The sequence below is a fragment of the Tursiops truncatus genome, chromosome 7 (genome assembly GCF_011762595.2).
Source record: "Tursiops truncatus isolate mTurTru1 chromosome 7, mTurTru1.mat.Y, whole genome shotgun sequence".
Lineage (NCBI taxonomy): Eukaryota > Metazoa > Chordata > Mammalia > Artiodactyla > Delphinidae > Tursiops > Tursiops truncatus.
The window spans coordinates 10,784,394-10,802,597 of NC_047040.1; the positions used below are offsets into that span (position 1 = coordinate 10,784,394).

Genomic DNA, 18,204 nt, shown 5'->3' on the forward strand with positions numbered 1-18,204 from the left:
TGCTGTTATCCTGGAAGTTTTTTCTAATATCCAGATGCTCTGAGGCAAACAAAACACTTACAGATTCTTCAGACAAGAGTTCCTCGTTTAAATAGAAAATCTTGCCAATAACACTGAGAAGTTTGTCTTGGTTCCCTCAGGTTCTCCGCAGCAACAGCCTGCTGGAATCTACAGACTACTGGCTGCAGAATCAGAGGACGCCCTGTCAAATTGGTTTTGTGGAAGACAAGTCTGAAAACTGCGCTTCTGTAAGTAAACACAACTCTGGGGATGCGGGCTGAGAAAGTGGGGAGTCGGGCATATGTACTCCTACCAAGGACGTAATCATTAAGTACAAGATTTGGAAAGCATCCTTTTGAAAATACATAACTGGTTTATACAGTGTTAACAAAATAACAGGCAGACGCTCATGATTCTTCTGTTTTGCTCATTTCAACAGGTAAATTAATCTTATCATTTCTCTGAAAAGGAAAAACGATGTTTTCATTTTCAAAACTGACTGTGTAAAAGATTCAGAAATAGCATCATATGATGAGAAATAAAAGCCTATTCAAGAGCGCTCTTGGATTCTTTTCAATATATTTTATAACTCCTACTAGTAGGTATTTTTCAACATGAAAACTGTGTAAAAATGTTCTACCATTCTTATAAGTTATAGTCATTATTTGAAAACATTTTCAACATAAGAAATATACAGGCATGCTTTTTAATGTTATATACTGGATCTGAGCTTTACGTATAAAACCCTCCTTTTCAAGGGAAGAGACGTCCTTATAGATAAATATTTCTTGTGGCTTAGAATGTAAGGGTGTATTGTTGATATGAGAAATCAACAACGTGATTTCTCCTTCCTATATGAAGTAGTCTGCTTCCTATATGTTCTACAAAACTATATGTTTCATTTTAACTTCAGTCGCCTAGCTCTTATGGGGTCATGATTACAGAGACTGGGGGAGAATATTTCCAAAGAGGAGAGAAATGTAATTCTCATGACTAAGTTGAGAGCATCAGCTCTGAGCTATTCCTGGAGTAAGTTGCATGCCAGCATTTCTGTTAAAAGAAAAAAAAGGGGGGCTTCCCTGGTGGCGCAGTGGTTGAGAGTCCGCCTGCCGATGCAGGGGACACAGGTTCGTGCCCCGGTCCGGGAGGATCCCACATGCAGCCGAGCGGCTGGGCCCGTGAGCCATGGCCGCTGAGCATGCGCGTCCGGAGCCTGTGCTCCGCAACGGGAGAGGCCACAACAGTGAGAGGCCCGCGTACCACAAAAAAAAAAAGAAAAAGAAAAAGAAAAAGAGAAAAAAGGAAGCTGAAAATGCGATGGAGGAGCTTTTTATATATAATGAGCAGAACCAGAACTGGCAGACAGAGGATGTATAACATTTCACACTGCAGTCTCATAGCACAAGGAAAGCAGAGTCCATTCAACAGACTTAATTCAATCTCTTTGTTTAGGCAAAATGATTTTGATCCTGCTATTTTGGGGACTTTTCAATCCCTTGTCCAGAAAACCAGTTGATGCTTAAAAATCTTTGGCGAAAAACGAAAAAGGATTTAGGTGGCAAGTAATTTAACAGCAATACCTTCTTTGCAAATTCAATTCTGAGACGAGGTGGAAAATTCAGGCATTTGCTGATATGGATCTCTAATTACACAGCTTTGAATTGTAAAAGGAAGAGAAATGGAGAGTAAAAGCTATCAGCATCTACACTCTAGTCAAAGTTGTCATCAAAGTGGCTCCTGTATTAAGGAGTCTGCCGTTTGGAGAAGGCACCAAAGTTGGGGCACAAAAAATGGTATAATAAAGGGCAAAGAGGTCTTTTCTAAACTTTTTATTTTTGGAATCTATATTGCAGATCTACAATTAGAAATGGTAAATTTATAGCCAAATTTAAGATTACCATTGGATTTTCCTAAGTATAAGAAAACTCTACTCACACGCCCCCAATCCCAATGAACTCAAATTTGAACTTAAAACTGTATGACTTTCTTCCTTAATTCTTTGTCCCTTTATAGTTTCAGATGACATCAGTGAGCTTGAGCTAGCGGATTCATACTGCCCTTATGGTTCTTTCTATACTTCCCCAAAGGGGAAAAATCTAAACACAAGTAAAAGGCATACTGGAAGGTTAGTTTTCCTGCAAGAGTTTATAATAAATGAAACTGACACAAATGTTAAAAATTGTCTATGACTCTAAACTAAAAAAATTTCAGAATTCCTATGAAAAATGAACACCAATCTCTCAAAAAGTATCTTGTAGTTACTTTTTCTTAGTTTCTGAGTCCTTTCTCTCTTTCTTACTGGGCACAGATTTCTAGGGTGAGGAGAAGAAACAGAATCCAGAGCTGGACATTGCTGAGGGGAAGCTATTATCTAGAGGAAAACAGAGTTGATCAACAGCAATGCTTGACAGGACAAGGATCTCTTGATCAAAATAGCCATACACGAGGAAGGAGTCACTAAAATGGTCAGGGAAAAAGTGCTTAATTCCTTTTCAAAACAAATTATCCGCAAAAGGATAACAATGAAGTTGTAATTTAAATTAAAAAAAATAGAACTGTATTTTAAAATAATATCTTCATTAAAGTTTAATTTAAAAAATTAGTCTTAGGAAATAATCCCAAATCTAAATCTATTAACAAAAAATCACAACAGATTCTGAGGAAACTGTAGCAAAGCTTTCCCATATTTTATTGCTTTATACTCTATTCATAACTTTGGGGTACCCCACTCTATGTTCATTGTTGCTTCTTTAACTCATTTCTTCCTGATCAAACTTAGTAGCCAACTTTTTTATATCCAATTTTGATTGGCTTGGTATCCATCATGCTGAACTCCAAGTATCTGGATTTGCAGTTTCTTAGAAATAAGTGCCTCCAAGGACCAATGTTTTCTGAATTCAAGATGTTCATTTAGAATTTTTATTGAGGGACAATCTCAGGCATAGAAACCCTTCAGGGTGTTATGGGCATGGGTCAGTACAGCTGTTTGTTCTCAAGCATCAAACAAGCTTCAAAAATAACTTTTGGTCATTATCTCAATAAAGAACTGCTTTCATTTCACAGGTAAAATGAGGTGTCTTAGTGAAGAGCAGTTTGAAGCTGTCAGAAATGGGCACTCTGTAATGGCCTGTATGGGAAAGAATCTAAAAAAGCGTGGATATATGTATATGGATAACTGATTCACTTTGCTGTACAGCAGAAACTAACACAACATTTTTACGCGGGCCCCTCACTGCTGTGGCCTCTCCCGCTGCGGAGCACAGGCTCCGGACGCGCAGGCTCAGCGGCCATGGCTCACGGGCCCAGCCACTCCACGGCATGTAGGATCCTCCCAGACCGGGGCACGAACCCGTGTCCCCTGCATCGGCAGGCGGACTCTCAACCACTGCGTCACCAGGGAAGCCCTAACACAACATTTTTAATCAACTATACTCCTATGAAAAATTTTTTAAAATAATAAAATTTTTAAAAAAGAAATGCTATAGGCCAGCCAAACATGAAGTCTGACTTAGAAGGCCCCTGAAATTTACCCTTAAATTTTTTTCAAAAGATATCAAATATGAAAACTGTGGTTTTGTTTTTGTAAATAGAGTTCTCCAATCAAACTATACAATTTTATTTCTGATTTGTCATTCTGAGAAAAAAATCATATACCAACCTTCACCGTGTTCTTTTTTTAACCTAATTATTTAAAAGGGAAATGTGGAGGAGGATAATGAAATTGGAAGCCATTGTTCAAACCCAACAGCAGAAGCATTATCTTAGTAGAGGTCCTTAACATGAGTGGTAGGATTTGGACTTTTCAGGACCCTTGACTTTTTTAAATTAAAAACTAATTTAGGGCTTCCGTGGTGGTGCAGCGGTTGAGAATCCGCCTGCCGATGCAGGGGATATGGGTTCGTGCCCCAGTCCGGGAAGATCCCACATGACGCGGAGTGGCCGGGCCCGTGAGCCATGCCCGCTGAGCCTGCGCGTCCGGAGCCTGTGCTCCGCAACGGGAGAAGCCACAACAGAGAGAGACGTGTATACCGCAAAAAAAAAAAAAAAAAAAAAAAAAAAAAACTAATATAATTACTTTTTAAGCCCCTATTGCTCTTTACTAGAATTTAATTTTTTATATTTCAAGAACCATCTTTTGGTTTAATGCTTCATTAAAATTACCTTGACAATTCACATTCTTTCTTTTTTTTTTTTTTAATTTGAACAGACATATTTTAAAAAGAAATTGAACATATAGTTTTCTTTTTTTTAAAATTGGGGTATAGTTACTATTCATAGTTACAGTCAGACTCTTTCCTTACTGATCATTTTAAGACTTTTGGCTATCATCACCCCACAAGTAAATTATAGCCTCTAGACTGCATTTTAATCGATGAATCATGGCATTTGAAAATGTGTTACATTTACCATAAATTTGTAAGTAAATGAATCAGATTCTCAAGCAGCCTTCAACATTCCATACATGATATTGTAAAACTATGAAGATATTTGACAGCTGTTCAGTGGGACCTAGTCTATTCTGAAACTTAATAGAAAAGTTAAAGAAGAGACAAACACCCCACTTGATAAGCTGGTCTATGGAAAAATTTAGATTTACATGATTAAGGAAATATATAATTATAGAACTGTGAAGAGACATTTACATTATCTAGTCCAGATATTTACCAAGTTTTCAAACAACTTTTAAAGTTTTTTTCCTTAAAAAATCAACTTTTCTACTTATTTTTTAATTCTTTAGACTTACAGAAAAATTGCATGAAGAGGGCAAAGAATTCCCAGATTCCCTAAATGCTCAAATATTACTGCATTAGCTTTACCCTCTCCTTTGTGCATGCATTCATTGATACATCTGTGTGTAAACACACATATATAATTCCTCTCTAAAACTTTTGAGAATGACATGATACCCCTTTATCTCTACATACTTCAATGTGAAATGTAAATATTTTAAACTCAGGTTGAGCCCAGAGTTGCAGAAACCCTTGTTTAGGCTACTAATTCAGTTCATTGACTTTGTTTACTGCCTCAAGGAACTACAATGTAGATCTAAGCAATATTCTTTAAATATTTATTCAACAATTTTCAAAGAGAAGCTAAATGCTGCCTGCATAAAAGTGAAAAATCAAACAATGGTGGCAGAGTCAGCCAGATTGAACAAAACAGAAGCTCTAGATAAAACAGACAAAGCAAGTCTGCACTGAGGCAGTAGAGCTGGTCCATGTGACCTCATCTCACCCTGGGCAGTAGCTCTGGACACATTTTAAAAATCCAAGAGTTCCAGAGAAAACTTTTGAGTCTCAGTCAAATGAGAGTTCCACTGAACCTTCCCAAGCTTCTAGAAGCCAATAAATTAGAAAGGACACTTTATTGGGAAGCATGACACAGAGGGATGGTAGAGCAAAGAGTCTGCCACCAAAGAAACTAGGTGGCTCTATATCCACGAAAGCCATATGGAAGAAACCAAAACCTAGAAAAGTGATCAATAAAACTGAGAAGGAGCTTTTGATAAATAATTTGAGGGCTGAACCTAAAGTGTGTGGACAAATAGTACAGTAGTAATTTGGAGGTAGGTCTTAGACCTAGTCCATAACATTTATCAATGTCTTAGATCCTGAAACTATTAAAGAGAAACATTTTATAAGTTTATTTTGATTGAAAATTGAGTCCAAATTCTATCTTATAAGTTGTAGGTAAAATGTTACATAATAAAAATTAAGATCATTGACTTTGTTTACTGTCTCAAGGAATTACAACGTATATCTAAGCATTAAGTAAGTGGATTGAGACTTCCAACAATTTATAATAGAAATGAAAGCTCACAATGTAATTATTAATTTAAAATATGCTTCAAAACTGTACATATTGTATATTAAACAGGACATGTTCTTAGAGGAAAACATAGGCAGAACACTCTATGACATAAATCACAGCAAGATCCTTTTTGACCCACCTCCTAGAAAAATGGAAATAAAACCAAAAATAAACAAATGGGACCTAATGAAATTTAAAAGCTTTTGCACAGCAAAGGAAACCATAAACAAGACAAAGACAACCCTCAGAATGGGAGAAAATATTTGCAAACAAAGCAACTGACAAAGGATTAATCTCCAAAATATACAAGTGGCTCATGTAGCTCAATATCGAAAAACAAAAACCCAATCCAAAAATGGGCAGTAGACCTAAACAGACATTTCTCAAAAGAAGATATACAGATTGCCAAGAGGCATATGAAAGGATGCTCAACATCACTAATCATTAGAGAAATGCAAATCAAAACTACAATGAGGTATCACCTCACACCAGTCAGAATGGCCATCATGAAAAAATCTAGAAACAATAAATGCTGGAGAAGGTGGGGAGAAAGGGAACACTCTTTCACTGTTGGTGGGAATGTAAATTGATACAGCTACTATGGAGAGCAGTATGAAGGTTCCTTAAAAAACTAAAAGTAGCACTACCATATGACCCAGCAATCCCACTACTGGGTATATACCCAGAGAAAACCATAATTCAAAAAGTCATGTACCGCAATGTTCATTGCAGCTCTATTTACAACAGCCAGGACATGGAAGTAAGCAACCTAAGTGTCCGTCGACAGATGAATGGATAAAGAAGACGTGGCACATATATACAATGGAATATTACTCAGCCATAAAAAGAAACAAAATTGAGTCATTTGTAGTGAAGTGGATGGACCTAGAGTCTGTCATACAGAGTGAAGTAACTCAGAAAGAGAAAAACAAATACCGTATGCTAGCACATACATATGGAATCTAAAAAAAAAAAAAAAAAAAAAAAAGCGGTTCTAATGAACCTAGGGGCAGGACAAGAATAAAGACACAGACATAGAGAATGGACTTGAGGACATGGGGAGGGGGAAGGGTAATCTGGGACGAAGTGAGAGAGTGGCATGGACATATATACACCACCAAATATAAAATAGGTAGCTAGTGGGAAGCAGCTGCACAGCACAGGGAGATCAGCTCGGTGCTTTGTGACAACCCAGAGGGGTGGGATGGGGGGGTGGGATAGGGAGTGTGGGAGGGAGATGCAAGAGGGAGGGGATATAGGGATATATGTATATGTATAGCTGATTCACTTTGTTGTACAGCAGAAACTAACACACCATTGGAAAGCAATTATACTCCAATAAAGATGTTTAGAAAAACAAAACAAAACAGGACATGTTAATGGATTGAATGAAGGAAAGATAAGTCAAGGATAAGTCCTACGATTTTGGCATAAGCTCCTAGGTGGATGGAAGTTTCATTTACTGTGATGGGGAAGACTGAGGAGGGGGGGAACTGGTTGGAGGTAGGAGGAGGGGGTGATGCTGGGTGTCTCTCACTCATTCAAGTGGAAATCCAGCCTGGTAGTTGGATTACAAGTGGGAGTTTTTGGCAAGATCAGGAGGAGGGAGAAGAGATTTGAGGGTCTTCAGGGTGACCCTCAGAAAGTAGAGAAGATCAGTCACACCAGGAAGAATGTGTGGATGAAGAAAGGAGCTTCGGTGCTTTGTGAACGCCTGGAGGGGTGCGATAGGGAGGGTGGGAGGGAGGGAGACGCAAGAGGGAAGAGATATGGGAACATATGTATATACATAACTGATTCATTTTGTTGTAAAGCAGAAACTAACACACCATTGTAAAACAATTATACTCCAATAAAGATGTTAAAAATATATATATTATTAGAAAAAAATTATACTTCAATTTTTTTTAATTTAAATAAATAAATAAATATTTAGTAAATATATGTATATCTTTGCACATTTTCAAGTTAACATAAATATTTTATCAAATGTTTGATTATTTTTGCAAGAGGTAGGATTTCTAGTATATTGCAAAAATTGGCATTAAAACAATCTCCTATCTCAAATGTTTAAAAAAAAAAAAGAAAGGAGCTTATAACTGAGAGCTGGGGTTCTGATAAGCGCACATACAGGGATCTCTATCTTTCAGGGTCCCCTCAAAAGCAAGAGATTATTTGTTAAGCGCGTGAGTCGAGTTTCAAGTACACAATGAAGTATTTTAGTGGTATTTTTGCCACTAAAAGTACAGACAGATGAATAGACCTGAGTGTAATTTTAAACCTGGGTGTTCAAACCATTTTTCAAATTTTTTTAAATTCCTTTTGACAGAAGAATGCATTATTATAATAGTTCAGATTTGGTTTGAGTTTCCATTTTCATACAATTTCTGCAATTACGGCAAATTTCCTTTGAGTTGAAAGCCAATCAGTCGAGAAAAACCAACAGCAATAAACAGTGTTTCTCATTAAAGTACCTTTAAGCTTCAAGGATGTTGACTACATAATTTAGATATCTTTTTAGCAGAATTGTTTGGTTTAACTTGTCTTTCTTAATCCATTTTTCCAAAGTCCCAGGAAAACTAGTTAGAAGTAATAGCGTTAATTTTTTTTTTCATAACTTAGAGACTGAAGTTTAAAAACAAATAAATAAGAGGAAGAAATACAAAAGTGGGCCTGGCTAATGACCACCATAGGATGTCTGTTTTCAGTTCCAAGCCTCTGGAGTACTATTTCCTCTCTTTTATAACAATGAGACAAGCTCACCCTAAGCCTTTATTAGGAAATGAGAAAATGCTGCAAGCAGAATTCCTGCCCTTCCATCCTTGGATATTACACTCTTTTGAAGGCCAGAGACAGCCCTCACTGTATATTCCAGACAGTACCTGGCATGTCCGCTGGTCCATAGCATCTGTGATGTTGGTGGAATTTAATTGGATTATCTGGAGTCATTCAATGTACTTGCCAGAAGCATCTGAATTGGCTGAAACGAGTGAAGGAAACTTAGCCCATTGCTAAGTTATGCCTCAGGCTTGCTTTAATAGTATACAATGTGTTTAGCAGACAGTCTGTCAGCAGTGAGTAGGATAGTTTTGCTAAGTACCCAGGGATGAATTCTTCTGGGAGGGTCTCTCAACCTTCAGCACCATTGCCCTATTAAGCTGGATAATTCTTTGTCGCAGGGGCTTTCCTGTTCATCATAGGCTATTTAGCAACATCCCTGGCCTCTACCCACTAGATGCCAGTAGCACCTACTCTCCAGTTGTAACAACCAAAAATGTCTCCAGGTATCACCAACTTCCCCTGGCTGGGGAAGGTGGGCAAGGGGCAGCATCACACCCAGTTGCAACTGCTGCTCTCAAGTTTCTGAAATTTTCATCTCTAGTCTCCCCTAAGGTACCTCCTATTCATGTGTTTCAAACTGAGCTGCCGCCTCACTCTTGCACAGACATGGAAAGGAAACAGCCTCTGCTTCCCCCAAAAGATCCCAGTCCTCTTGTAGCTCTCATCAAAGGCCATGTGCACTAGGAGGAAGGACTGAAAGTGAAAGGCTCACGAGACAGTCAAAGCCGCTTCAGGACACCTGCCTGTAGGTCAAGATCAATTAGTTTATAGCCCTAGCTTCTACCACAAAACAGAATTCAGTACCACTTGGACGTCCCAGGCAACCAGTTTTTAGACTGGGATGTATCATTTTTACTTATAACTTATTTTCTTTCTTTTATCAAATATAATGCAATTTCAAAACAGAACATTTGAGAGGAGTAAGAAAGAAAAGCTCCCTAACTCTACTAGTTAAAGGATCTACTCTTGACACTGGTTATTTCCTTCCACACTTTTCCCCACAAGCTAAAAAGATCAGGCATGTCAATTCACCTTGATTTCAAATGCTAATACAGGTCTTGTGTTGAAGATCTTCTAATATTTCAAAATAAGTCAGAAATCTAGTTTTCTACAGGAAATCTGATTTCTAAATGTTGGCCAGCAATAAAATTTTCTTTCAAAACAGACCACCCGTATCAGATGGAATCAGTTCGTGGGACTCGTTTCTGACATCTGTCATTTCACCTTGTGTCCACCTGGCCTCATCCTTGTTACCTGCTAACTTCTATTTGCATTTGAATTTAGGATCCCTGTCACTAAACAATCTCTTAAGTGCTTTCCAGCTCAAAAATTGTATGAGTCCAGGACCAAGTACATTACTAGAACTTCCTTTCTCATTACCTGAATTAGCTTATCCAAAATGTTACCACTCTCCACAAGCAGACAATACCACCCTCTGTGGCCTTATTCTCAGAGGATGATTTAGAAAATACAGTCTTACCTAACCTGGAATATAAAGGACAGTGGACATGAATTATACCAATTTATTTATATGTGTATATAAATATATAATGTGTATTCTATTGAAATATATATATAAATACACATTACATATATACACTATATACACATTATATATATTATATATATATATATATATATATATATATATATATATATATTTCTGTTGAAATGTTGTTCTGGTAAGTAAGCAATTGACTTCATGAAGACCTAACAAAGAAAAAATGGTCCAAAAGATAAAAATCAATCCTGTAAGTACATTTGCACCCAAACATCCAATTCAAGGTCCTCCACCGTCTGCCCTTTCCAAATTTGCCTCTCAGTCAGCCCTCACTTTCCCTCACCACCCTTTCCCTGGGTTCATTAGAATACTTGCCATTCTTCAAACACCTATGTCCCTTTGCCCATTCTGTTTCTGTACCCCAGGCTGCCCTGGAACCAGCCTGCTGCCTCAAAAATTCTTACAGACTTGTCAGTCAATCTGTGTTTATACAAAACAGTCATTTCAAATTTTTTGTCAACTTTTAATCATTACTTATTCAGGACAATTTGGGGAAAAATATTGCATTATGTCTTTCAGATTAATTCCTGGGGGACTTAACTGTAATTTCCTGCATTACTGACTTCACTGGGAACTGACAGTTAGTTTGTCAATTATTTCAATATTGTATTCCTTCAAAATTGCTTTGTCTTAAAAGAGAACAAATGTCATCATTCTTAATGAAAGTACTCTTCTCCACAGCATTCTTACGTGTACACATATATTTACATATATACTTCTCCTCCTTCCTTAAAAATACTTATGTTACTCCAAATCCTCTTTAAAAAGCAAATATTAAAACAAGCAAAACACTTCCTTTGACCCTAGCTCCCTGTGAAACCACTCACCCTATGTTCCTTCTTCTCTTGGCCACCAGACTTAAAAACTAACAAAAAGTGTATTGTCCCTGGCTAGTATCTGGCTACTATCTGGCTACTATCTGGCTATCTTACCTTTCTGCTGAAATTGCTTTTATTTGTGACAGCAAATCCACTAACGTGTTGTCACTGCTTATGTTCCTAAGGTTTGAGCAGAACACTAACTAAACATATACCCCCCCAGCTTCTGAAGACTGGCTATTTTTTCCATGGCTTCAGGAACATCATTCTCTCTTTTAATTATTTCCTTACCTCTAGGATCATTTCTTCTTTGTCCTATTCCTGGACTTCTGCTCCCCACAACCTTGCACTTAAATGTGGCTTTTCCCAAAGGTCTTTGCAAAAGCCTCTCACTGGATCATTCATCCTTACCTCATGGCTTCAGCCACATTTTTATACCAATGACCACCATCTGAGGACTACAGACTTATTTCTAAGTGCCTGTTAGATACACCCACCTGAAAATCTAAAAAATAACCCATAGTCAACATAACTTGGGTATTATCCAAAAATATGTTCCTCCTCCCAAAATTTCTATTGATGGGTTTGTAATCTACACCTTTTCCCAAGCTATAATCCTCCGAATCACACTCATCTTATTTTTCTCCCTCACGCTTCATCTCTAACTGGTTATCAAAAGTTGCTTTTGGGCTTCCCTGGTGGCGCAGTGGTTGAGAGTCTGCCTGCCGATGCAGGGGACACGGGTTCGTGCCCCGGTCCGGAAAGATCCCACATGCCGCGGAGCGGCTGGGCCCGTGAGCCATGGCCGCTGAGCCTGCGCGTCCGGAGCCTGTGCTCCGCAGCGGGAGAGGCCACAGCAGTGAGAGGCCCGCGTACCACAAAAAAAAAAAAGTTGCTTTTATTTTTCAGTTCTGGCTGTGCCTTTTCAGCCCCACTGTCACTATTCTATTGTTTAATGCCCCACATGTTTCTTCTAAATATTTAATGTGCAAAAATCTAAAGCAAACACGAAAGCAAAAATCAAAAAAACAAAGAAGTCCTTAGCAGCCTTAAAGGTCCACTGACAACTTGGTATCTTTTTCTCCTGAATTCCTTTGTAGCGTCAAATGTCTAGACTTACTTTAAGGTTCCAGTGGTACAAATAATTACATTACCAGTCCCCTACTACCACCCTCAGCGTCATATAATTCCTCCAGGGACTGCTGAGTCAATTCAGTAGCTAATTCAAGACCATGACTCTAATTTTTAATTGAATTAAAGATGAATTCCAAGGGAATATGAATATGATCCACCACTGTTATCCTAGTTTTTAAAGTACTATGCTAAATGACAGGCCAATGAAGAAGCACTTTGACATTGGTACTATTTGACACTGGGAACACAATCACAGTATGGATTTGACAGAGCCTAGCGGTAGCACCAAAATAAAATAGCTCTTGGTGAGTGTATTTACATCACATGTTAAACAAACAAAATGTACTAGAGTTCTCCTATTCTGCCAAGCTAAGTGACTGAAGTTCCATTGGTGAAATTGCAGAGCCCAAGAGCTGGAATAAACCTGAGAGGGTATATTGTTCACTCCATTCACTTTTCAGGTGAGAAAACAAAATAGCAATGAGGAGGAAGATTGCTTAAAGCCACAGATTAAATTAATAGCAAAGCCAGGGCTTCCCTGGTGGCGCAGTGGTTGAGAGTCCGCCTGCCGATGCAGGGGACACGGGTTCGTGCCCCGGTCCGGGAAGATCCCACATGCCGCGGAGCGGCTGGGCCCGTGAGCCATGGCCGCTGAGCCTGCGCGTCCGGAGCCTGTGCTCCGCGACGGGAGAGGCCACAACAGTGAGAGGCCCGCGTACAGCAAAAAACCAAAAAAAACCAAAACAAACAAAAAAAAGCTTGTTAAATAGCATTGATTTTTCAACTTTAAGGAATATAATTTCATCAGCAGCCCACAAAATAGACCGTGAAATGTTACCGTTGATACTGCATGAATTGATTCACAATATAGTTGTTGGCTGGAAGCTACTTAGACATTAAATGAGGTCTGGCAAAGGATGATAAATGTCAAATAGCTAAAACTGAGTCGTTCTCTCTAGTACTGACTGCATAGCAAACCCAGTTGTCTATTTATGTCACTCATTTGTTCCAATAAATTATATTATCAACCTACAAGAGAATTTAGTCATGTATCCTTGAAATCACCAGAATTTTGTGTATTTTCTATCATGGATAGATATATCTATATCAAAGAAAATTCTCTGGTCCCTGCAATTTTCATCTAATAACATTAATAATATGAGGCTGGTGCAGGCTACAAAAACTGATATTAAAATTAAGGGCCATACTTTACTTATCACAACAAATTCTCAAGTGACTTGCCTATGTGACCTCAAAGGTTCCTTCCAATTTTGAAGCCTCTTTTCAAATGCTTATTCATTGTTCTTGACAGTCCAGTATTGGAAGAAAGTGATATTTTGCTTGATTAGTGAAAGCAGCATAGTTTTCCTACCTTTACTTTTTTGCACTGACCTTCAGTGTGGTGTTCTATTAACTCAGCAGAGTGTTGCTGTTCTAACGTTTTAGTCTGTGAAAGCACATTCCAGCTGAATTTCTTAAGAGGCAAAGAACTAGGGATGTATATTTGGTTTACGTTAGTAACTGCAAAGGGAATTCATCAATCAGTGTCACAGGCTTTGAGCTATTCTTATGACAATTCAATTTTACTATTTTTTTTTCCTTCAGTAACTTTGTCTTAAAGATGCCCTCTTCCCTCTATCCATCACAACCCTTTCTCACGCTTCATATGGGCAGAGATCTCTTTGATCTACAGAGAACTTATTCGAAAGTGGGAAAGCAAAGAATTGGACTTGAGCCCTGTTCATGTGCCTGGAAACTGAAGGGAGAATTGATTTGCTTAGGCAAAGTCCACTTAGGTTTTTAGTTTATGAAAGCACTTTTCACAACTAATCAATGGTGAACATTTTAGAAACTCCCTAAAATGAAGCCCCACAAGACATTTCAGATGACACAAAAATATGAATTCCTGTGGTGTATGAAAATTTACATCACATCATTTGTTTGAAAACAAAACCAAAAATATGAGTAGCTTATAATTAATAATATTTATGTATGAATATTTTAAAAATGTGATACTAACAGACTGATGTTTTCTTTTTTTCTTTTATTTATTTTTTAATAGATCTTTACTGGAGTATAATTGCTTCACAATACCATGTTAGTTCCTTTTGCACAACAAAGCAAATCAGCCATATGCATACACATGTCCCCATATCCCCTCCCTCTTGAGCCTCCCTCCCAGCCTCCCTATCCCAACCCCGTAGGTCAAAGACTGACATTTTCTTAGTGTGTTGATGGTTACGAGAAAAATTCATGCAGGCTTTAAGCCCCTTTCAAATCAGCTGTGCAGACATTTACTTGCCTTCTTATTTGTAGTCCTACTATTATTAACGTCATCTCTTGTTTAAATTTTTTTTATTTTTAATACTAATTATCCATGCCAGGAAGCCATTAATAATACACGCTGCCCATGCAAGATGAAAAGGGCAAATAATAATATTTCACTGAGTTTTTACAGAAACCCTATGAAATAGCCAGAGTAGGTATTATAAGTAAAGAGAGGTGTGTGAGTGTCGAAAGGTTAAATGTTTGTCCAGGAACATAGAGTGATGGAGTTATTGCCTGAAATCAGGTCTTCCAATTACATTTGCCAAGCAACAATTAACTGGGAAAGTAAAGTCTTATGATTTCATATCCTTAATTTTCTAGAGAAGCAATTGACAAAATACAGTCCTCAAGCCAAATCTGGCCCACTGTCTGTTTTTGTAAATAATTTTATTGAGACACGGTCACATCCATTCTTTTATGTATTGTCTATGGCTGTTTCCCCACCATCACAGAAGAGGTGAGGAAATGCAGCAAAGACTTTTGCAAGATAAATACTGCTGCTTTGCATTATTGGTTTAGTACGGATAAAAACAAGACTATTTCTGTTCTATCTGAGGAATCTCTCAGGTCTGTTATACATCAAGTATTTGAAGGATATTACTTTTCACCATCAAGACTTTAATTCATTGATCTCTGCTTCCCATTACTTAAAACCATGAAATGTTCTGAAATTTTTATCAAAATGACATTTCCATGACTGTTTCCCACAAACTCGCTTATTCTTGTTTCACTTTAGTGTAGCCTTTTTGTGCCTGACCTCTTAGTGGCTTCCAACTTAACTACTCAAAGTGTCCTAAGAAATTACATGTTTCATAGCATTTTCTCCTGACTTACATTTGAGAATTAGACAGAAATATTGCCTTTTCTTTTCCCTCTGAAGAGTAATCTGGCATCTTTTAGGAGAACAATATTGCTTCCTGCATAAATCTAGCTTTTGTTTTTCTCAAAGCTGTAGTTACTGATCGTATTTTTAGTTCTGTAAACATTAATTTACCATCCCATTTACTGTAGCCTGTTAATCACAACCTACCAGCAGTCACAAAAGCCATGGTCATGGTCTTTGAGAAATATTTGATGTGTGCTGGGCAATTCAGAAAAAAGAACAAACACTGGTCAGCTCTTTAGAAAAGGAAAGCAAGTCCTTGGTAATTCAAAGAGGGTGTGATCAGAGGATACATTTCCCTATTTCTGGGCCTCAGATTTCATGAAGTAAGTTAGCAGGGGCATACGCATACACACCTGAGCCCTACCTAAGTCATTATTAATTTGAAAACCAGACATATCTGTGTGTACCAAAAGACAATGTACGAAAAGGTTACTACATCCATGGCATAAGAGAAAAAATGCAGGTGTTATAGAAACCTTTTCACCTTTGAGATCCATTTTATTGATGATATTCTGTAATTTGAATTTACTTCCATAATTACGTGCTTCCTACCTTAATGAGCGTTGTGCTACTCCCTGGAACCACAGTGGTGACTGAGATAGACATAGTCTCTGCCCTCCTGGATCCAAAATTTTCTTGGCCTTGGAATAGAATGGCCTCATTTTTTATGATAACATGTGTTATAACATGCTGAACAGAAACTGACTGGCAGGAATACTTGTTGAAAGAAAGAGAAAGAGAGAAAGAGAAGGAAGGAAAGAAGGAGGGTTGGAAAGAAGGAAGGAAGGGAGGGAGGGAGGGAGAGAGAGAAAGGAAATAAAGCAGTCAGGCAGGCTCAAATAAAATGAAGGCAAAGTCATATACTATAGGGGTTACTTCTGAAGACGTCAATAACTCAAGATTAACTTCTCATGGACATTAACATAGAATATAGATAATGGATGTGAGATTATATCAATTACCCCATTATAGAACATTTTTTACATTTCAATACACTTTTTAATCACAGCATGTATTTACAGTAATTTTTGCATTGCTAACACCTCTTTTCAAACGGTCAAAAAATACCACCTGCCTCAGTGCAGACCGTTGCTTGGCTTGAGGTCATAGGGGCACATTATAGAAATTTCAGCCTTAAGGTTAATCTCCAGAAGTTTATCTTTGTCCAGCTGTAGCGTCATTTTTGCAAACTGAACAAGATGTCTGCCTTGATTTTTTTCCCTAGTTTTCTTAACATTGTCTCTACTATTTCATAGAGCTGTTCTCTCCTAAGTTAACTATACGTCACTGGAAATGGTCCTCTGGTCTTTCCCATGACACCACATCACTGTTAACTTCAGATTCAAAGGTATTAATTTTATGCAAAAAAAGAAAAAGATTTTAGATGATGGTAGGAGTACCTGCTAAAGTAACATATATCAGAATCACTCCCAGAGTGGCTAAGAATTATCTTCTCTGGTCGGTTTGTGTTATCATGAGAATTCATCGTGGCAGAACGGATCATTCTGTCGCTCCAGACAGCCCTACTAGCCGAGAAACATGCTCTCTTTTGCAAGGGTGCAGAAATGAGTGTGATTAGTCTCTGTCAGAGCAATGTGCAACCTAGAAACTAGAAATGGTGTGCTCATCACAGCCCTGGGATCTGAGTCTGCTGCCCGCGCACACTGTGGGACTCAGGGTGGCACCAGCTGGCCTGGAAGGCATTTTCTCTGGAAGGTGGAGGGGAACTTTGCATGGACAGATTCAAACAGGTCGACTGTGGTTTTAAGGGGACAGAGGGTCCCCTTGGATAACCTTTTTAAAAAAGGATAAACTTCCAAGAGACACAAATGATCATTTTCTAGAAAATGAATTACCTTGTGTCAAGGTGAGACCCACGGGAGAGAGACAAGAATGGAAGGTGCAAAAAGGATGCAACCTCTGCATGATGACGAGGTCAGCTGTGAGCATTGGGATCACAGTCTTGGAAGTTTCTGGACACAGGCATATTTCAGCTGGAGGTTAAACCATATTTCATTAGAAAATCAATTGGGGACAAAATGCAAGGGAAAACATGAGATAAATGAAAAAGAACCACTTGGAGCTTCTCTGGATTTTATTTAATTGCCTAATTACTAGAAAAAAATAGTTAAGCCTACTTCTTTCCTTCTTTCTGGTACTACTACAGGTTTTTTTTGTTCTTAGCCTCTAAAGGCATATTTAACTTCTGCTGTGAATCATGCCCTTCCAACCTAAGCAGCAGGGGCCTCCTGGGATAAAGGATGCTATCTGAAGCTTTACGCCTCTGCTCCTGAGCCCCTCCAGCATGTATCATTCTGACTCAAAAGTCTTTACACAAACTAGTCACACTTCTCCAAACCCTCTCTCCCCTACTTTGGTGGCTAATAAGCTCTTCATTATTCATGTCTCAGCTTAGTCAGCGTCTATCTCTCTCTCCCTGAAAGGCTTCTGGAACTTTGAGGTCTGCAACTGTACCTTCTACACCCATGTATCGTCACCCAGTACTATTCCTGGTACTTAGTTGACTCACAGTGAGAATTTTGAGTGCAAGTAAGGAAGTCATCTCTATAGTCTGGGGTTGGTTTACTCAGGGACAGATTCCTCCTGAGGGTCCCCTGAGGCAGCTTTGCCACAGATCCAAAGAGCATTCCTTCCTCAAATCAATATACTGCCTCTCTCCGGAGAACTATTATAATAACCCTACTTGGGCTTCCCTGGTGGCGCAGTGGTTGAGAGTCCGCCTGCCGATGCAGGGGACACGGGTTCGTGCCCCGGTCCGGGAAGATCCCACATGCCGTGGAGCGGCTGGGCCCGTGAGCCATGGC

General features: G+C 38.5%; 1 protein-coding gene across 1 annotated transcript in view; it reads left to right on the plus strand.

Annotated features, from left to right (window-relative positions):
• The window catches only part of SPHKAP (SPHK1 interactor, AKAP domain containing), a 96,357-nt gene that overhangs the window by 19,088 nt on the left and 59,065 nt on the right, over positions 1-18,204 (plus strand). The window contains exon 2 of the mRNA XM_019923411.3: positions 141-248. Coding sequence (XP_019778970.1) covers positions 141-248 — 108 coding nt within the window. The remainder of the gene's footprint in view (positions 1-140; positions 249-18,204) is intronic.